The sequence below is a fragment of the Strix uralensis genome, chromosome 2, assembly GCF_047716275.1.
Source record: "Strix uralensis isolate ZFMK-TIS-50842 chromosome 2, bStrUra1, whole genome shotgun sequence".
Taxonomy (NCBI): domain Eukaryota; kingdom Metazoa; phylum Chordata; class Aves; order Strigiformes; family Strigidae; genus Strix; species Strix uralensis.
In genome coordinates, this window is record NC_133973.1 from 70,217,844 (window position 1) to 70,239,700 (window position 21,857).

Sequence of the window (21,857 nt, forward strand, 5' to 3'; positions counted from 1 at the left end):
TTAGCCCTCTTCAGAAGAACAGTGGAATCTTTATTACACACATATGCATAGTGGACCATTATGCTTGTCATAGTTTTTGAACTTGCACTACGCAGGTCTTATGTCCAAAGCTCAATTAAATACCCTACAGAGAAAGGAGTGGCAAAAAATTTTATATTGTACCATGTGATAAATGTAAAGAAATATGAAATTATTACTCCATGGTAACCTGAATAACCTGCAACACTGTGTACATCTAACTTCAGTCTTCAGGTAATTCAGTGTGCAGTGCAGCCCAGGAATCTGACCTTTTTTCTTGATAACTATAGCAAACACAAATACTATCCAACATTTGAGCATATGCTTTTGCCTTATTTTTATCTCTAACATAGCACCAATCTTAATGGCTGTCCAAAAGGCAAGTCCAAAAGGCAGCGGGGCAAACACAGGAGGTTCCACCTGAACATCAGGAAACATTTTTTCACTGTGAGGGTGACCCAGCACTGGCACAGGTTGCCCAGAGAGGCTGTGGAGTCTCTGTCCTTGAAGATATTCAAAGGCTGTCTGGATATGGTCCTGGGCAACTGGCTTTTGGTGGCCCTGCTTGAGCAGGGGGTGGGGTTGGACTCCAGAGGTGCCTGCCAACCTCAACCAGTGTGTGATTACTGAGATTCAAATCTAAGGCAGTCTGTGCAAACAAAAATGCTGTTCAGTGCTTTGTAAGCATCAGAGGGAGTTGCTTCTGCCTGCACTCACAGAAATGTTAACGTTTTTTCAGAGCAGCCTGTCGTGAAGGTGACTTTCAGGGTCACACAGAGGAAGTTAAGAAGAGATGTGTAGAAGCAGTATAATCCTGTCAAAAGTAGGAGTTAATCCAGTTCTTCTCTCAATTTGAGAAGTCTGATGGGGCTGCTATCCCCTGCCAGAATATCGTGAAGAGTTTGTTTCAGAATATCAGGAAGAGCCTGAACTGAACATTGGTCTACTCAATGTTGGTCTCAGCAGAGCCAGTGTATGAAAAGGGGTCTTTGCTGCTGCTGCTCGCTTAACATGTACCCACTGAGCACCTTTTGCACTGCAAATCTAGTATCACATACCAAACTTGGTCTGCAGAGGGCTGTTGCTGATCAGGTGCTTTAAATGTACATGTCTGGTCCACTTTTTGTAAATTCTTCCTTTTGTCTGGACTGAATGGGATTTCTGCTGAGTTGTAAGGATGTGCTGCCAAGATTGTAGGATAGCAGAAGGCATTGTTAATGACAGTAGTTCTTCCTTTAAAGACTGCTAGATGCAGTTCCTCTATGATGCACCAAAAGAATTGGGCAGAATCATTGCTCTGTAGCTGTGCCACCCCAACTCTGGGAGCACAGGTGGTCAAGCCCAGGAAGTTGCCATGTATGTTCATCAGAAGAGAAGCCTGGACGGCATGCATTTGTGTCACAGGACTTCCTTTTCCAATATATTCCATGTGCTGGAGGGCCCAGAGGACAGTGGGACTGACCGTTTAACTGCTCCAGTGTAGGTGGTCAGTCCCATTGTGAATATACATTCATTCAGGTTTGCTAAGACTCTGGTCAGGTTCAGATGTTCTTTGCAGAAGGTCTCATCCATGGCAGACTGGACTGTGACTAAAGTTTACCCAAGTGTAGAAGGTCTGCAGAAGTGCCCTGTCTCTCCTGAACCCCACTGCTGGGAGGAGATGTGTAAACAGAAGGCCCTTTGACGAGGTGGGCTTTGCAGTCTCCTGAATGAGCTTCTGCACTGCTCCTTCTGGCTAAGGTTGTGGAAACAGTTAACACATTTATGTTTTTTGAAGATCACTGATCTAGAACACTGGTATAACAGGTTACTACCACATGACAGCTATGGACTCATTTTTTGTGAGGACAGGGGTATTCTCTCATCCTTCCTTTAGTTATTGCTGCAAAGCACTGTCCCTGCGTAGGTGAATTGGGACAGGTGACTTCCATATGTTGAACAGTTACATGATAGTTTGATATTTGTTCCTCCAATCCTCCCCAAAGTAATGTGACTATTCTCTTGCTGCTTTTCTATGGAGAAAATCCATTGCCAGCTATTGGAACTTAACTTAAAAATCAGTGGCAGACTTTACTCTGTGTTGGCCCCATAGGAACATTGTGCTGTCTGTAAACTGGATTAGTGGTTTGCTGTTCTTAATGCTGTTAACAGATTGGTATTTCTTTTTTATTCTCATTCTACATAATAGAAAATCCTAAATTGGACAGCTCTGACAAAAATTTCAGATATAAACCTTTGCTAGCCACAAATCTATCAGCCCTCATAAAATCCTCAGTTGAACTACCAAAAGTAATTGAAGAGCACACACCTTGGGTGCTTTAGTTGCTACTTGCTTTCCATATTCTCCAAAACCAGGGACAGTAGAATTAACTTTCTTAAAAATAAGCTACTTCGAGTCGTTTGTTTCAGGATGTGCCCTTCAGATACGGGGGTGGTAGCTCACTCCCTTTTGCAATGAAATTAATTCCACTGCATGTGCTCTGCAAAATTCCTGGCACAGCTTGTTCAGCATGTGAGCACTAAGAACTAGCTTCCAGTTTTACCAGGTGTGAGTATTTCTGATAGTGACTCCCCATTACTTTTTAAGCTTCCTGATTTTTAATGAGAGTGAAACATCTGGTTGCAGTGTCTTCAATGTATTGTTCTGTTTTGTTTTTTTTATTCCTTATATAAATCAGATTTGCCAAACCAGTGTTCTCCTGATCCTTGTCACAAAGAGGGGACCATCAAATGTGAAGATCTGAAGGGGGACTTCTATTGTCAATGCAAGCATGGCTGGCAGGGAAAAACATGTGAAAAAGGTAATTGGGTTTCATTATCTTTTATACTTGTAACAAAGATGTATTGGGTTTTGCTATATTCCTGAATGGTCACTGATACTGTGCTGCACAATTCAAAAGTCACAGAACTGAACCTGGATTACACACCACTCATGTTTTCACCCTTCTGTGAATCAGGTAACTCACATCAACATTTTTATATGACTTTAATGGATCTCAGCTTGGTCTTGGCAAGGTAATCTAAGAAGTTACACTCTAACTTTCTGTCCCACCCCTCTGAAAGGGGTAGCAGAAATAGAGTTGTAGTGGCTTTCCAAGCAGAACTGTGAATCCTGATGTAACAGATCACAGACTGCAGAGCCAGAGGAGCTGGCCCATCTTCCTTTCTAGCATCCCTGCAACAGGACTTTTGACAGGCAGGTTGGGGTATGTGTCTGATAATGCACAAACTGATTAAATTAGTCTGTTAAAGCCTCCTTGTCAGTAGGACCTTATTCCACATCTGCTTAATTCCACCGTGTGTTTCCATCACCTCCAAAGAGAATATTCAGGCAAAAAATATTTGTGGAAGAATTTCCAGGCCCCCAGAGGGCTTTCTCTATTGCTTTTTGAAATACTGAAGTTATCTTCTCTCCTCTTGCTTTCTGGTTTCTTGTTTCTCTTCTGCCTGCAAGGCCTTCTGTCGGCCACTGCTTTTCTGCCTGCCAATATTCAGTAATTGACAGAAATTGCATTCAGCCAGTCCAGAATTGTGGCAACCAAGCCAGCAGGAGATCCAGAGCCTTTCCTTCTGATGTAAATATTGTGGGGAGATTATAGGATCACTCACAAGCAGCTTATTTAAGCATTTGAGACAGTTGCCTGATCAGTATGCCATCAGCTTTGAGAGCTCAGCAACTGATCAGTCTGAAGTGTATCTCCTCTTTTTCTTATAAAATGCCATGAAATGTGCTGTTGTACCCATCAGCTAACTCTAGAGTCCTATATACAAGCAGGACATAATGAGCAGGTAGGGCAGATCAAGGGTAAAATCCAGGTTTTGCTGGATTAAATAGGCTTTTACTGCTAACTTCAGTTTAGCTCACAATGCTCAATAGCTATGAACTTACAACTTTTTGCATTCTCATGAGTTCTGTAGTAGTAAGGATATATTGGTCTTGTTTTATTTATAGCTTTCATCCTGAATTACTAGCCATAGTGTAATTTAAAAAGTTAGTTATGATATAAAATACATTAGTTATAATTAGTTTGCTTCTGCAAACAAACTTCAGCTCGACAGTGACTAAGATACTCTTCTGCATTCTCAGAGCTGTGGAGATACTCAGTTACAGTTCCTTCTCTGTCTTTTTTTTATTAAATGAACTTGAGCTAATGTACTTGAAGTGTTTGAATGAAATCTTTGTGCTTTTTGTAATCATTGTGTTGCAGCTGTAACAGTGTTTCTTGTTTTGTCTTTCTCCTTCCCAACACCTACCCCACTCTCACCCTCCAGATTATTTGCAGAGGTGAAAAGCTGACTATAACACTTTCTTTTGATGTAGATATTGATGAATGCAGAGTGCAGAATGGTGGCTGTAACCAGCTGTGCCTCAACCAGCTAGGCAGCTACCGTTGCTCATGCTACAGCGGTTACGCTCTTAAAGACAGCAAAACATGTGAAGGTAAGCTTTGCTGGGCCTCTCAGTTTGCTTCAGCAGATGCTTAGTGACTTGAGAGTGTATCAGAGAACTGGGTTGCACTGAGCAGCCCTAGTCTAGTCCCTGGCCCAGCAGAGGCATGCTGGTAGCTCCTGTTAGCTGCACTCTGCTGGGCTCGTACTGGATGCTCCAGCCAGCATTGCATGCCTGGGCTTGTCAGTGGTCACACTCTCCCAGTATCATAACACAGGCGTGATTCACAGAGGATTTGTGGCTTGGATTGTGCTAAATTGTTTTAGCTGATCAGCCTTCATATCCTGACATTGAGAGGAGGAAGGTCTGGCCAGATGCGTAGTTGTGATTCTGTCCAGTCTCATGGTGTAGTATATGAGACATTTGTTTTTCTTTTGTGTGTTTCTTATTTTATTTTTCTAAATTTGGATATGTGCAGCAGCTCATGAAATCAGATAGATACAGATGGATAAGTTCACTGCAACTGAATATTAATAGCTGTAGAAAGGCCCTAGTGAAGGTTGGCAGGTCTTCTACATAGCAGCCAGGAACAGAAAGTGAGGATCTGAAGTATCTGATTGAAACTGCAGAATGAATTTACATAACCAAAACTTAAGCAACTGAGATTTTTAAAGTGTTAAGAGATTGCATGCTGAGACACAGACTCATTAATGATCACAGGTGGCTGTTAAAGTTATGTATATCTCATGAGAAAACAGGCAAGTCTGTGTATATACATCTTACAGATGGATGTGACGACATATTTCTAAACAGTTTGCATACCAGATCTGAACAACATATAAATGATACCAGCAAAAAGACAAAGAGCAGGATTTTATTTCTGTGTCACTTCCACTACAAAAAGTGATGACTCTATAGATTACATGGTATCCCTTTCTAATGGGAGCAGCCGCTTAGAAGAGCCAGCTTCACTGCTGAATTGTCCTCTGGTGCCAGTTGGCATGGACGGGTGGATGGCGAGTGGGCTCACAATTACGTTTGTTTTTGTATGTATGTATATTTGTATAATACTCTAGTACTGTCTATTAGAGCACAGTGTATAAGCATTCTGCAGCTTCAATGTGTGAGCCTCTGGTTGCTGAGGTTACTGTCAGCTGTGGCTAATGCTAGCTGAGATTTATCATTGCATTTCAGTTTTCTTTCACGTTTATTCCTGACATTATGTGCACACACTAAAAAGTTAGGTTTTGTCTGTTGATATGTAGACTAGGCGTACATAGCATACTAGATAGACTACCATCAGCCAGTTCACTCATACGTGGGAAAATCACGAAGCGTAACATGTAATTGCAGTTTTAACATGTACTAGAAAGCAAAAGTAAACATTAAAGTCTCAGTATGCTGCAAATGTTTTGTCAACACCAAGATTTTTCTGGGTATTAGTTAACATGTTAGAAAAACACGTGTTTGTTTTTATGGACCTCCAGTTCCTGTCCATTGCCTGCCTTCAAGGTGAAACCCCACACCATCCCTCAGACATGACTTGTTCTCTGTGACAGATTGGGCTGCTTCAATTCCCCTTTGCCGCTACAGAGCAGTAGATTTAGATCTTAGTTTTGTGAATGCATGAAAAATTATTGTTTGCCCGTCTGAGGAAGGAGAAGAGATATCTGTGATGCTCCACAGGCTGCCTGTTTCTTCTATGTTTTGGTAAAATTCATACTGCTGTTCCTCAGTTCCTGCTTGTGCTTTTTTAACCTGCAGTTTCAGCCCCTGGAATTGAGTGGAACTTTTTGGTTTTGTGGGAGTTGTTTTGCTTTACAGTATTTCTCCTGGCTCACTTTGCATTGGTTAATGTCTTAAAGAAAGAAAAAACAGCTGGTTTTGAAAGCCTGAAGTCACTTCTTATAGCTAGCTAACCCTAAAGGCAGATTCTTAAAGATACTGTTTTTTCAGTTACCAAAATTATATAGGGATCTCTTGACCCTGAGCCCACTCCAGTGTGCAAACAGTGAAATTATTATGCTCGTCTGAAGTTGTGTTGTTTAATTTCTTGTTTTGCAGACATAGATGAATGCACAGCATCAGCAGACATCTGTGGAGAAGCTCACTGTAAAAATTTAATAAGCTCATATGAATGTCTTTGTGATGCAGGCTACAAGTATGATGACATGAGAAAGACTTGTCAGGGTAAGCTCATGAAATAACATCATGTTAGCATTTATTACATGATTTAAAAGCTATAAAACCCCAGAAATTTCATTTCAGGCTTCAGTAAAAGCTTTTTTTTTTGTCCTTAAATCTTGCTTGCACACTGGACTTCTGTTCTCTTTCCTGAATTGTGAGCTTGCAGTTTGTGGTAATCTTTGAGTTCGAGTTTGCAGTCACCTTTGATTACTTGAATCAAGCTGTACAAGCCAGAGTACTGAGATTTCTTGACTTTATGACAAGTGCAAGATCTGGTGGAAGCTCAGAAGCATCTGTGCATGTTGCTGTCTCTCACTGTAGGACAAGAAAAGTTACAGAGCAGTAGCTGTTGTTCTTTCAAAACCTGTCTTGTGGTATTACTCTGAACTAGGATCTTAATGTGCATTGGAACCATGCACAGTTCTGCTGGCTACACCGCCTGCAAGCTTTCTCAATGGAGTAAGTTTTGAAAGTATTCCAAAACTAGCATTGTTCCCTGCCTTTTGTCTAAGTTAACATAATAACTTGAATCACACGCCGACCAGCCCTACTGGGCAATAAGTGTTTATCTCTGCCTGAAGAGATCCCTGCGGGCCGCCGCAATTTGTTTTCCTGCATTTGTTTGCGAAGTGGATAAAAACAAGCCTAAGTCAAAAAAAGAAAATAATGAATGAGAAACTCAGCTTTTACTTGTCTGTTGAGGATCCAGCTGCTGAGTAGCAATGAAGCAAGCAGTCCTGAGTTGACCCTGAGTTGAGGGAGCAGGAGCCAGTCAGCGCAGGCGTAGCAGAAAGGGACTGAAGGGAGGCAGTTAAAGCCCAGGGCTCTGCACCAGCAGACAAGGAGTTGAGCTCTGCTTCCAGCCTTATCACTGACTTGCTGTGTTTCTTTGGGCAGCTGGAATCTGTCTGTGAAAATAGATTTGTGCAGATGCTAATTCTAACTTTTCCCTCCTGTAAAGATGTGTCATAGGGTAAGTACTGGCTACGGAGCACTTGGGCATGCTCAAATGAAAGGTGCTACAAAGCAACACTGAAAACACCTTTTTTCCCCCAGATGATTCATGTTTAAACAAACTCAGTTGCTGTTTTCTCCTCTCTTCTTTGCTGGTTTTGTGCAGATATAAATGAATGTGAGGAAAAGCTCTGTGAACAGACCTGTGTCAACTCGCCGGGGAGTTATACCTGTCATTGCGATGGCAGAGGGGGAGTAAAACTTTCCCGGGACATGAATACATGTGAGGTATGTTAGTCTTCATTTCCGTAACTACAGAACAGACCTTTATTTTATGTTGAAATTAAGAATAACTGACACAGCTCTGGACCAAAGCCATTTGAGCTGAGCGACCAGCAGGAGGGAATCATATTGGCAAAGTCTTGTGAGGTGGGGACAGTAGCTCTCTTGGAAAGAAACTTTCACCTGAAAGTCTCTCTTCTCCTGTCCCCATTCCAAAAAAGACCATGCCAGTGATAGCCCTGCCAGCCCCCTGTTTGGCTAGAAGTTACATCTGACTGCACAAGCTTTTCTGAGTTAGACCCATAGGATGGTGCAAAGGTCTCAGGGCGTATGGTGTAAGTTATGGACCAGCACTTGCACTTGAAACTTTTGTCCTCAAGGCATATGAGGTGGATGGACTTCAGTGGCACAGTCTGTCTGTGCGGAAACCAACCAACAGCAAATTCATAGCACATTTTTTGTTGCAGACATGATGCTGCAGTAGAAAACGTTATGCTGTACCTTGTGACTATGATTTCATCTTGCAACAGGAAAAATTCCTCCAAGGCAGATAGGAGGGAGGAGGGGAGGAAAGAGGAAATGTTCTCAGTACCAGAACAACTGTATTTGAGAGTATAAACATTAAAGTGCCCTAACTTACTTTATGTATAGCAACTACTTGAGAAAAGAAGAGAAGGCATACTCTCTGATTGTCTTTCTACTGTGTGAGGAGAATAAGCACTCAAAAATGTGTTTTGATTATAGAACATAATACCATGTGTGCCTTTTGCTGTTGGAAAAAGTATTAAATCCTTGTACCTGGGGAGGATGTTCAGTGGCACTCCTGTTATCAGGCTGCGCTTCAAAAGGAGACAACTGACAAGGTGAGGACAATTTAGAATGACAGTTGAATGCGCTGTCTGGCTTTAATGCATTCAATGGAGTTAAGTCATTGCAATAACAATTAGTCTTGTGATCACCATTATTTGTTTGGATTATGGAGTCCTGTAAGGCGAAACATTATCCAAACCAGTAATTGAGAAAGGCAGCCTTGACCGCAGAGCTCCTAGGATAATTACTGATGTACAATAATGTATTCTTTATTCTTGATGCAATTTAAAAACCCATCTTCAGAGCTTAAGTCTTTCAGGAATGCATTAAAAGCTAGTATGTTTTAGCAGAGCTTTATAACTGCTAGAATTGATGCTATCTGTATGGAAAGTACTCTGTGGTTTTTGAACTCTGCATAACTAATTTATTTCTTGGCACCTGTGCGGTCAGACTTGTGGCTGAGTTCGACTTTAGAACCTTTGATCCTGAAGGTATCCTTTTCTTTGCTGGAGGCCATCAAGACAGCACATGGGTAGTCTTGGCTTTGCGCAAAGGACGGCTAGAGCTGCAGCTGAAATACAACGGAATAGGCCGTGTGACCAGCAGTGGACCGCTTATCAACCATGGCATGTGGCAAACGGTGAGTCCAGACCACTGCTGAGATCTTACCCTTTCTTGGCTTGCTCCTGATGGGCTCTGTCAAGTGCAGCTAGACTTTGTGTATTCTTGAGAAAATGCTTTTCCAACCTATCTATCCATTCAGTGCATCCCAGTGCATTATACATTCTCAGGTGAGAATGGGGTATTTTTCCTAACAAATTGAATTATACTTCATATCTATTGTAAACTAGCTGCATCACTAATTTGCCCAACCAGAGCAGACACAGTGCCTTTGAGATGCCACAGTGCTAAGCTGACTTCACATCAGTTCAAGAAGATGCCCTCTGGGTGAGGGTTGGAAGGGAGTAAGAGGGAAGGAACTCGGTAGCTCTTCTTTTAAGGAAGTTTCCAAGGGTGTTGGGTATATGGGGTGTGTGTGGGGTTGCTTTTGTTTATTTATCTGTTTGTCTATTTGTTTAGTCACAGGGCTCAGATTGTCTGAGCTCTTGACAGATCTCTTATGCTACATTATCCTTTTTGTAAAGTCTTCAGTCTTGTTTATATACAAAATAGACTATTTCCCTTGTAAAGATATTGGGGTCTATTAGAACCTCTCTGTTTACTAATGACATAGTCCCAGCAATCTCACCAGATGATGCACTGCATCTTGGAGATTGTAAGGTTTCATGTTCTTGACACTTTTGCAGAACATCTGGTGATCCTGGAATCATCATGGGTGTTACCATTTGTGACAGGATCATGAAAAGCATCCTGTAGTATGATCTACAGTAGATTAGCAGTTTATATATGCCTTCTCACTTCTGCCTTTTCCTCTCCTTTTATTTTTTCTTACTTAATTAGATCTTTTGACTTTTAAGTTGATGTATCTCTTGGGGAGTGGGTGGGAAGTTCTCAGCTAACTCGCATATGAAACAAATACAGATACTGGTAATTGTGAATAATTCTCTGTTTTAAATTTTTCAGTATAAAAAAATTCAGAATTATAAATTAAAGAAAAAAATTTGTTTCTAATGAATAAATAAAGAAGTCATTGAGTTCATTCACTGTCAACTACTGATATCTGGTAATGTTTCCAGCAGATGAGGTGATGTTTAATTCAGTTCCTTTACTGTCAGTGAAACAATTTTAGATTCCAAATGGAGACCTGTAGAGGTTCAGCAAAGCTGGAGGTAAAATGTATGACATGCTGTATCTTTACAGGTGGGAATAGCCTCAAGCCAGTTCTTACTAAATTTGTTGTAAATTTTGTTCTGCTAATTTGAAATACAGCAACTGTAATTGCCTGCACAGAGAGGATGGTGATGAAAGATGTGAAAAGCGGAGTTGATGCCACTGCGGTGACTTGGGAGTCACAAAAAGCAGTCATTACCAGGCTAAATCATTTAACACGGGAGTGCAACATACTTGTTAAGTGCCAGACCTCATTATGAAGTAATTACAGACTTTCCCATGTTAGTTTTGGGGGAGACATCTGAAATGTATTTTCTTTCTTCAATTAATACAAAAATGCTCAAACACATAGGAGTTACAGGGTAAACAATGGCTGTGCTTGCTTTCTGCAGGAAGAGAAGGCAGTATAATGAAAGTAAGTATAATTTTTAGGCAAGAATTATTGGCTTCCTGCCAACCGTCAGTGTCAGGGCTCTTATCCCCAGGTACCATCATAACCAAGAAACTGCCTGGCTGAGTTGCAATGCAATCTTTGTGTGTTTTCTGAGAGATTGTACAAATCCCCTGCAAACCCTTCCCCAGGACTTTTTGGGACAGTGCAGACTGAGCCATGGGTGCTGTGCAGTGCAGGTGGACAAGACCCACGCCAAAATGGGGGCAGAGGTGCCCCTGCAGCCAACAGTGCCACCCCACGCCTGGGCTGAGCAGGGCCTGGCAGCTGCCAGAGACATAAACTGGCATGAGTGGAGGAGAGAGCGTCATGCAGTGCTGGCACAGGAGTGCTGCTCTGGAGCAAATTGATGGCCGTGACTCTGGTGACTGTCTCCCAAGGCAAAACTGTTAATGCAGTACCTGATACTGGCCAAAGGCAGAAGGATTTAACCATAGATGAACAGTAGCAGAAGGAAGGGTCATTTAGTCTCTTGACTTCATGGTTGACTCACCTCTGAGACTTGGGGTGCTGCTTGTGTTGCTGGGGTTCTGTTGATTTCTCTTTTCTCTGCTCTGTTTTCTTATCCCTTGTCTCTACCCTACAGGTACTTTGTTCTCTTCTGCTTAATGTCCAGTGTCACCCCTGTCTCTAAATGTCATTTAATCTATATGGCTGAGCAATACAACTATAAATCTCTTTGTTTTATCCCCTCCTTCATTTCCCCTTTTTCCTCTGTCCAGCATGGTTTTTAATTTGGGAAGTTCTGTTAAGCAGGGGTTATACCTTTTTGTCTGTCTCCTTTTATAAAACATGTAGCCACACATTTCATTTCAAGTATGGACTTGTGTGTACTTTTCAACCTCACCTTCTGTGAAGCACAACCCAACAGCCTTCAGAGGTCACAGTCCAGACTCAAATGCAGTTTGGGAGCTTTAGTCTGGACTTCAGTATGCACAGGATCAAGCTCTTAGTTTTGCTTAGACCTAGAACAGTGGAGTTTGGATACTTGGGAGAACATTATAGGGGTTGTGAGAAAATAGTAATTTTACTATTTAACTTTCGGCAGATGAAAAAACGATGGCTATTTAAAAGCAAAACATGAGAAAAAGCACCAGCAGTGTATGTCTTTTGGTTTCTTGAGCAAAAGTTGCATACTTTGTGGAAATATGAGGGCATTTTCAAAACTTCAGGCCAATATTTCTACCTAGGTATTTTCTCTAGTGTTGATACCTCCTAATCTGTTTTTAAATTATCATTTCCAGCATTGAAAACACAAACAAGCCTCAGGAAAAACTTCTAATGTAGTTATGTGTGTATATTCCAGCCGGATGAAGTGCTATGTATGAACTGATGATAGTAGAGAACGCACTCACCTTCTGTTTGTTTTGCATTTCCAAAAAAAGTCATCATTTCGTTCTATTTTCAATGTTCAGTTTAGTACCGCTCTGAGGACAGTATGGTTAGCAAAAATAGTAACTTACCTGCACTGTTAAATGTTAGAACTGAAGGTTAAGCAATCAAAAGCAGATTTGTATTTGGCTTTAGCCCTGCAGCTGCCTGTAGTCCCGTCCCTTTCCAGTGCTGTCCACTTGCTTTTCAGCAAAGAGTGGACAGGCTGGCTGTGTGCTATGAGTTATCCAGGGCATGAATCCAAAACACAAAGCTGACTGCCCTTATGGCTAACTGTGTGGGAATCCTTAGAGAGCTACCTGCCTGAATGTCCCTGAGCACACTGCGGCAGGCAGCAGCTACCTTCTCCTTGCAAGAAGAGGAGTGAATTAGGGCAGTCTGATCACTACCGAAATGCTTCCCCTTTTGGTTTGTAGGTGATTGTGGTGCACCAGCAATTAAGCTTTGAATATAAGGAACTGAAGCTGAAACTGCCAGAGGGCTGCGTGAAGTAGGCAGAGTGTAATTTCCTAAACTGGAATTTAAGAGCTTCCACGGGGATTAACCCCTTCTCCTATGGAAGTTTCCACTGATTTGGGTTTGTTTATATTAATGATCAGAAGCAGCTAAGAACTCAGACTAATTTTTTTAAATTTCTATGTTGTTACTTTCTATACAATCTAATACAATTTTAGAAGGCCCCAAATTTTGGTGGCCCTGCAAGTTGCAGGATTTCTTCATAGAGGAAGCACAATATGGGGATTGCTGCTTTCCCCCATTCCTGTTTGCCCCATGGCTGCCTGCGATCTGTGCTAGGAGCAGGGAGATGGTCTGTGCCAGCTCTCTGTGGTACTCCATACCCCCGTGCATTAGGGCAGCGGTGACCGCAACAGAGGCAGAGCAGAGCAGAGGCGTCCAAGTGAGTTTTTAGCTAGACAGCCAGTGTAGCCAAGCCAGTTGGGCTGTGGCTGTCAGGACCTGTGGGCTTATGTTGCCACCCACTGAGTGGACTTTACAGCCTGCCAGTGCCCAGAAAAGCCTGTTGGAGACTGGCTTGTGTGTCTCCATGGAATGCAGTCAGGAGGTGTAGATGCCACTTTAAACAAGCAAGCTTCAGACAAGTAAATTCATGTCCTGTAGAATACTGCACAGAGCAACACACTGGGTGTAAACAGTGTTTTAGCAATATAAACCAGACTGTACTGGAATCCACAGGAGAAGAAAAAAAGTTTGATAGTCTGTGAATAATCTTTTCAACTATCAAATTCACTCAGTCTTCATTACTGAAGACTGCAATCCAAAGGGAGTGTCCAGGTATAAACCTGCTCAACCCTGTCGTCCTTTATGTTACAGCCACAGAGTGAGAGCTCAGCATGGCTGATGGAAGCAATTTTGGGGCAGCTACTCTTGAAGTTCAAAGAGAAAGATGCTCATGACCTGGCCTACTAGCAGGGAGAGGGCAAGTCTAAGCAGTCACTGAAATAGATATTTGGTTCTATAGAGTGGCTCACTGATGAAGGCAGCATCTGGGTGTCCCACGGAACAGAGCTGTACGGATGAAGGGTGGGTTGGTGGGATATCTGTTGTAGAGTGGGAAGAATGAGTGCTGTGTTGAAGATTGTTAAATAGTGGAGGTGCACTCCTTTCTTCTCTACAGGAAGAAAGGGGTTGTCTTCTGCTGCAGCCACAGAATGCCCCATCAGTAGCAGGACTCAGGTCCCAAGGCAGCAGAATCCATGCTGCTGATCAGCAGCTTGCTGCATGTCAGCTTTGTGCTTTGCCCTCTCCTCTCCCTCTGTAGAGCTGGCTGCTTTATTGTGCTTCTCTGTGCAGCCTAGTCATAACTAAAATCATTAATTTTTTTTTTTAAATTTCAGTGGTGATAGAATCTTCCTAGAAGTAGCTCTTTGGAGACATGGAGGTAAAACTTGCAGAGGCCTTTTGAGAGAAAAATTATTGCCTATTACACATTTTTATTACACACTCAAAAATGACATCTTCTGTTCTTTTTTCAGGGGTCAGTATTCAAAGACTACAGCTGGAAGGCTTCTGCATTATATTGCACTGGTCCAACAAAGGACATCTTATCTGTCTTTCCAGCTTTTCCTTTCACATGCAGTTGCAATAGGAAGTTTCTCATTAATAACTAGTTCTTGCATTTACCTTTTGCATAGAGCAACCTACAAATGTCCTGTTAATCCACTTGTATTTTTGTGTGGCTGTTTTGAAGTAGCTGGGCTGTCTTCACCATTAGGGCAACCCCAGATTGTTTTCTAAAGTAAAGATTTACATATCAAGGTGGAATGTAACTTAAAAGATAGACAAAGAGACTTGGGGACAGAAATATTTCTCCATCTTGGGGATTTCACTGGTGGTATCTGTCCTTTAGTTGAGGCTGCAGATTGAGTTATTTTTATACTGAATTATTCTATTTGCAATTTTACTTTTTCAGATCTCTGTTGAAGAACTCGAAAGAAGTTTGATTATAAAGGTCAACAGGGATGCAGTTATGAAAATAGCTGTCTCAGGGGATCTGTTTACTCTAGACAAAGGACTGTATCAGCTGAATTTGACAGTAGGAGGCATTCCTTTCAAAACAAAGGACCTTATTCTACCCGTAAGTATAGCATGCTTGCTGGTGTTATTTTGCATGCCTGAAGGGCTTGTTTTCATCTTCTTTTGGGGTAATGTAGGTCCTTCCTGAGAGCAGTTCAGCCTCCCCTGAAACAGGTGGAACTATCACTTTCTGGATACAGCTTTCTCTCCATTGACTATAGAGGGAGCCTAAGCCAGTAGCAAAGGTGAGACTCCTGATTTTTTGATTGGTAAGTTTGGGTGAGATGTATCCCACCCTTGGCCTACAGAATAGGACACAGCAAAATTGGAGCACATGACAAAATTAATGGTGGCCATGCTGGCTTGGAGACCAGGAGTGGCCCTGGGCATCAGTGGACACATCACTGTGTGATGGTACCACTGTGCCCCCTAGGTCTGGAAACAACACTGGGGGCACTTTTTGTGTTGTGACTGAAGTTTGTGCTTCACATATATTCTAGCATGTTTTTGCTGCTTGCGTTTGCTGTTTCAGTTTATTAAGACCCAAGGAAAAACAGAAGCTTATTTTTCTTTATTTCTTCCTAATTCAAGTAGATAGGGCATCGGAATAAAAGTTAAGGCACTCCTTGGATGAAATTGGATGATTGCTGTGTTTCTGAAATAGCTGCTGCTCAGGTTGTTTTGGATGTCCACCACATGCAGAGTTGGCACCTTGAAACCCAAATTGGCATCTCGTTATTTCTAAATGAGGTGACAAGCTCACGGCTCTGTGACTGGGAGTGCAGCAGCTGAGGAAGGCTCCTGTTCCTCACAAGAAGTCATTCAGGGCCACTGCTTGTCTGAAACATTAAGCTCAGGGTGTGGTCTGAATATAGGACTGAGAGCCAAAAACTCCTGAGGTTTTTATCCTAGCTCAGGCACTTAATTCTCTCACTGCTTCAATTAACTGGGAGTGATGGTGCAGATATAGATGCTTTGCAAGGAGCCTTCTCTTTACATACTGTCTCACATTTTAATGCTGACATTTGGTACAGGTTAACATAACTAGAAGCTGGAAGGAACAAGGTGTGGAGAGAGTGGTGTGCCTGTGGCTCAGGCACCCCTCCCTTAAACCAGAACCCAACAGCTTATACCATGATCTGGTCCAACATCTTGTGTGTCATGAAGGCTGTTTGCAATGTCACAAAGGATTGTTTTTTTAACTTCAGGTTAGCCTCCAGCATTCGCAATGCAGAATTACAGGAGTTGCATAACTTTGGCTACAGAGCTTTAGAAGTAAATCACACTAATGATGTGCAGCATGTAGAGGAGCTAACAGAATCAATACCGCCAAAACAGCACCTGCATTAGCTAGTGCCCTTCTGTCCTGTGGAGACAAGCTGACTTGGGTGTTTCCTGGGGAATACTGACCACTTGCTTGGGGTTGCAGGATTGGGGTTGCTGCCAATTGATTTGCGTGTGCATAACACATCAAAATGATTTCTCTTATTCAGTATCATAATATAACTCAGTATTCCTCTGCACCCAAAATCAGTTATTCTTCACGGAATAGTAAGTAGTTTGAGGCATGAGATACTGCTTTATCCTCCTAGATAAACCCTCGGCTGGATGGTTGCATGCGGGGATGGAACTGGCTGAATGGGGAGGACACCTCTATCCAAGAAACCATAAAGATGAATGAAAAGATGCAGTGCTTTTCTGTAGCAGGACGAGGGTCTTTCTATCCTGGCCGAGGTTTTGCTGTGTTTAATCTTACTTATGGTAAGTACTTCATTTTTTTTTTTATTTCTGACCTGTTGTCCTGCCATTAACTATACTCAGTTAATAAACAGTTTAAAACTTACATGTATGCTGGACTCAGTGTTGATCAATGCAGAAAAGACTGGCAGCTGTGGATGGAGAGGGAATAAATAAACTTGTGGTACATAGTGAAGGAAGGCCTATGTGTGATGGTTAGAGCCACTATGAATATGCCCAGCACGGATTAGGTTCTCTCTGTGTAGCTCCAGTAATATATTTCACATACAGGCTGGTTCCAGCAGTGTAGGTGGTTCCAGCCCTATCCAGTGTTTTCAGCTAAATAAAGCTGCAAGCCATACTGCTATATCTTGAGTTTATGATGGACAGAAAATCAATATTGTCTGTAGCAAAATGTCCAAGATTGGATTCACTTTTAATTATTGAGTGGTATTAGTTACGCTTGGGACAAACACACTAAGCATATTCCTGATCCAAGCTGAATGAAATTGGCCTAGATACAGTAATAACAAGTTTCAAACCACACTTTGCCATACTAATGTAACACTCAGAAAGGCACCTTTTCTTTGTTCTAGATTATTCTGTTTGTTTATATGTGTGATCAACTGTCAGTATTTTTAAACCCATACAAATGCCAACCATCTATTTTAGTTTGGTGCGTAAGTCCTTCTCTGCAGAAGCCTTCTGTGCATCATTATGTGGATTTTTCTGCTGTGCCGTTGTAAATTAGGGCGTATCAGGTGTCTGTCGTCTTGTTTACCACATGGATTCAAAAGCTGCAAAGTGGAGACAAGGCAGCATCTGAGGTGCAGATGACAGCACTCAGCAGACATTAGGCCTCAGCATCTGCATTTTTATTTTTTTTCTACAAATAATAATCATCCTTTTTTTTCCAGCATTGTAATGGAAATCTTTATAAAGAACTTACTGTATTTCAAGATGTGGTGAACCAACAAAGCTAATACCTCTGTGAAGGGAGGTTGCAGAAGCAGTATTGAAATCTTTCTTTGTAGCCAGTATCACCTTTTAAATTACAAGGGCACTGAGGCAGTAAGAAGGATTCCAGAGAGTTTAATTCAGAGTTTAGGAGGTGAGATAAAACATCCCACACTTCTGAGAGGTTGGTGATCAGGAAGTGATTAGGTAGTGATCAGTGTAGTATGCTTATATCCTTTTTCAGTTTAACACAAGCTTTCATAGAAATGTTTCCTGTATGTCAGATTTGGACTTAGATTCCTCAGTGATCTTTGGACAGTCAAGAGCCATTCTAAAATTGGGTGCCCTATCTTGCAGCAGTTCTTTGAATGTGTTAGATTGATAGTCATGGGAATTTGAATCTTTCTTTGTGATAAAAAAGCTTAACCTTGTCCTTTGACATTCTCAAAGACAGCAGAATGCAGAAGGTAACAAGACAAAACTGATGCCATTTTCTTCTCTATGTTCAGGTGCTTTGGAATTTTTTTTTTTTAGTGATAGAAATGTGGTAGTCCCTCCATCTATCCTCTTCTCCAGGCAGAAATTGCACAGCCTACCCACCCGTTCCACCTGTTAGTCCTATGTTTGTCGTGCTATGCATTTCTTTTTCTGCAGTGCAACCTTATTCTGGAAATGAAACCAAGACAAGCTGGGAAATAGAAGTAAATGCTGCAATTCAACCAGCAACAGATACTGGCGTGCTGTTCGCTCTAGTTACAGAAGAAGCATCTGTGCCTTTATCACTATCTCTAATTGACTATCACTCCACAAAGAAACTGAAACAACAGGTACAGACTTAAGCATTTTTTCTAGAGAGGGTTCCTTGCTATTTCCTGGGAACTGAAAGTCATTTTCAAAAAACAGTTGTCAGTTTTGCTGCCTGCCTGCTTTATTTGGTCTGAACTGAGGTGCTTGGCTGACACCGAAGTTCTGCCTCTTATGGGTGTATGTCAGATGCCACTAAGAAGCTCTTTGCAAATGTGGTCTAGGTAAAAGATGGAGCTGGTCTCTTGAATGCAGGCATATTTTGTGATGTTTTTCTGGCACAGAAGCTGTTTAATGCCGTAAGTAAAGAATTTCCATTCTCCAGAGCTCATCACTAACAGCCCCAAAGTAGTCAAGAGACAGGGTTTAGATGTTTCTCCAGGTGCTGTGAAAGGCCAGTTATGATGGAATGCTGACTGATTTAATGGTATTCATAATAAAGGGCTAGATTCTGGCATTACACGAATGTAAATCTGGAATGATTTCACTAAAACCCATGAGTCAACTTTTTATTTCTAGTACAGCAGCTCTCATCTATTTGGTTCCAGTGTAATATAACAATCTCTGTAAGACCCACTAAGAATTCTCTCGTGGTTAAGACTAACAATTGGTCCCACTGGTTTATTGGGTTTTCATCTGTGCAGATGAGCTCAGAACACAATCAGCAATAGTAATAAGGCTAATTCTCTGGTGGCTCTGCAAAATCTTTGTAAACAAGGCCACAGTGGGGTCATCCTGGTCTTGGATAAGTGTGGATAGGTATATTTCTGCTCACTGCCTATTTTTTCTTCTTTCCCCTGCTGTCCAGTTTGTCATTGTGGCCTTGGAGAACACAGTTGTGTCCCGACTGGCAATAAATCTCTGTGATAAGAAGGAACACTCTGTGGACATCGTCCTCAAGGAAGATCACTTATCCCTGAGGGTAGATGGGATAACGGGAGAGAGTGAACTAAGCATCTCTGAGTTAGAGGACAGTCTGTCCATCTTGGAGAGCTCTTTGCAGTCAACAGTGAAGACATACGTGGGAGGATTGCCAGGTGAGCATCCAGTTTTGTAGCTTGGCCTACAGACTCCCAACATACCTTGCTGAGCTGTCAGTCAGGAAAACTGCCTCCGTTCATTCAAGCTGGGAGCCTCCTTCTCTGTTTCTGCTTGAGCAGGCTTTGTCTGCAATGCAGGCGTGTGATCTTAACAGATGTGAGGGTGAGCTTGACAATTATTTTTTTTCTTGAATGATTGTGTCCTTCTGAGGACAGCTGCAGGCAAAAACAGAAAGAGGAGGTTTTGCTTGGTCAGCAATAGGAATGAATAATCTGAGGAATAGCTGTAAGCAGGGTCATAATCTTAAACCTGGTAAAATCCATAGGAGCTGGACCACAGGCTCCTGCAGTGCATCATTACTGTAATGAACATGTGTGAGCACTCCTTGAGGGGAGTACCAGGGTCTCACATTGTTTTGACTGAAGCTTGGGAAGCCCAGAGTGGTGATTCTCCCTGGCTGATGTTCTCTTTGAACTCATCACAGCACTCCACAATTAACAGATTTCCTCCCTTCAGAGGGTACATAGGGCACAACCAAGGGGCTACCACCATTACGGTTTTGCTGGCTTTTCAGCAACAACAGGGCTTCTTATGGGAGGTCAGTTTGCTCCTTTGTTCTGAACCTGGACGATCAAACTTTCATCTGATCAAACTTTCATCTGAATCATGAATTTTGGCCAAGTTTGGGGTTTTTTTTTCTTGTTCTGGCTGAACTGGTTTATCAGTCCCTATTGCTGAGGAATGCAATTAAGGAAGCACTTATGTCTCTGATGCACAGCAGTACATCTTATTTTGTTGCCAGCAGCTAAGCAAAATCTTGCCCTTACTTGCCCAAGCAAGGGAGAGGCAGCAGTATTGGCCTTTTGGTAGGCGCTGAAGCAGTCAGGCTGAAACAGGGTGGATGAGGTGCCATTTGTGCTAGGACACGTGGCATGACTGTTCCCACCATGATCAAGAGTTTACAGAGTATTTATGCCAGTGATGTAAATGGCTCCTGGTCACACCTAAAATGGGGAGGCCACACACTCTGGGACGTTCACACACTGACAGGAACAAGGCCAAATCCTCAAATGTGGCATTTTCCAGTGTCAGATTGAATTGTCCAGGCTGGCCATTGCACAAGCAAGAGAGGTCACCTGCTTTCTTTCAAGTAGCCCTCAAATGCGCAGCAGAGACTTTCACAGCTCAGAAAACAATCCCATTCTGTCGCTGTCCTGAGTTCTCTGTGGTTTGCTTAGACTAACCTTACTGGGTGAAGCACAGTTTTTAATTAGCCAGAACTAAGTGTGAGATGTCATAGCTATGGCTATTTAGACTCAGCTGGCTTTTGTAGGTTTAGCTACTTTCGTCCTTTGATCTGTTCTGCTCAGCAACAGGAATTTCTGCTTTTGCCGTTGAGAGGAACCCAGCACTTGCATTGAGAAACCTTGTCATTTGCCAAATGAATAAACAATTTGGCACTTTGGTTGGATTCATCGCTCTGGGTTAAATAACTATACCAAATGCTCAGATCTAAGTTAGTTTGGCTCATTCAAATTTTGAAAACATTACGTCATTTTTGGTTTTTCCCTGCTTCCATACCCTGTGGAAAAAATAAAATATAGCAGTCACACGTAATGTCTTTATTCCATTTGCCACAAATAAAGAAATAATTCTGGGTCAAAATATGTAGTATGTCCTATCCTAAGTACAGCTAATAATATTATTTAGAGTTTCAAGAGATAAGAGGGAACATATAGGTATTTACTACCTTTTCTTTGGTATTTTCAGTTCTGGTAAATCCTAAATTATGTAATTTATGTGATGCATAGGTGGTTTTCCAGGCAACATGTATACCACCAGGTGAAGGAGCCTTTAAACAAGGCTTCTGAGTCTTTACAGGACCACACTTCAGACAGATCCATTTCTAGTCATAGCAGAAAATTAAATATTTGACCTGATTTGCAATTATAACACAATCTTTTTTTTAAAAAAAATATTTTTGGTAGTGTCAAATCCAGCTGAAAGCCCATGCCGTCTTTCAGTCAGTCCTGTGGCACATGTAACAGGAATCTGCATGATTCCTTAGACAAGCGTTCAAGCCATTAAACCAACATTTTAACTTCTTCTAAGTCAAAATTTAGTTTACATTCATGTGAGGTACTACAACACAGAATTCCCCTTCTCTTAAGCAGACTTCTCAGATAAAATTTGGTAAATGGGAAGAAACACAAAATAGCTAAAATGATTAGTTTAAGCAACTACCAAGCAATGGTACTTTTCAGCCAGGAAGCTGAAAAATTTATAATATCTCTCTGTGGCTTACAGATCCCATCAACTTCAAATTTGGCCCTGTGTGTCTCCAGGCAGAACCCTTTAAATTACATATAATCTCAGGTCAACAGGACAACCTATTGTTCAAATTATCCTTGCTTCAGTGTAAAGATAAGGTGTTTACTTAGCTACCTGCATCACTGTGAAGTTAAATAGTCTTTGAGATGTTCATTGCTTTCCATTGCACAACCAGCT

The 21,857-nt window shown here is 41.8% G+C and overlaps 1 protein-coding gene across 1 annotated transcript in view; it reads left to right on the plus strand.

Moving 5' to 3' along the window:
• Positions 1-21,857, plus strand: part of GAS6 (growth arrest specific 6) — a 42,973-nt gene that overhangs the window by 19,649 nt on the left and 1,467 nt on the right. The window contains exons 5-14 of the mRNA XM_074860969.1: positions 2,697-2,819; positions 4,340-4,459; positions 6,473-6,598; positions 7,716-7,837; positions 8,576-8,694; positions 9,092-9,281; positions 14,707-14,871; positions 16,403-16,571; positions 18,159-18,331; positions 19,117-19,345. Coding sequence (XP_074717070.1) covers positions 2,697-2,819; positions 4,340-4,459; positions 6,473-6,598; positions 7,716-7,837; positions 8,576-8,694; positions 9,092-9,281; positions 14,707-14,871; positions 16,403-16,571; positions 18,159-18,331; positions 19,117-19,345 — 1,536 coding nt within the window. The remainder of the gene's footprint in view (positions 1-2,696; positions 2,820-4,339; positions 4,460-6,472; positions 6,599-7,715; positions 7,838-8,575; positions 8,695-9,091; positions 9,282-14,706; positions 14,872-16,402; positions 16,572-18,158; positions 18,332-19,116; positions 19,346-21,857) is intronic.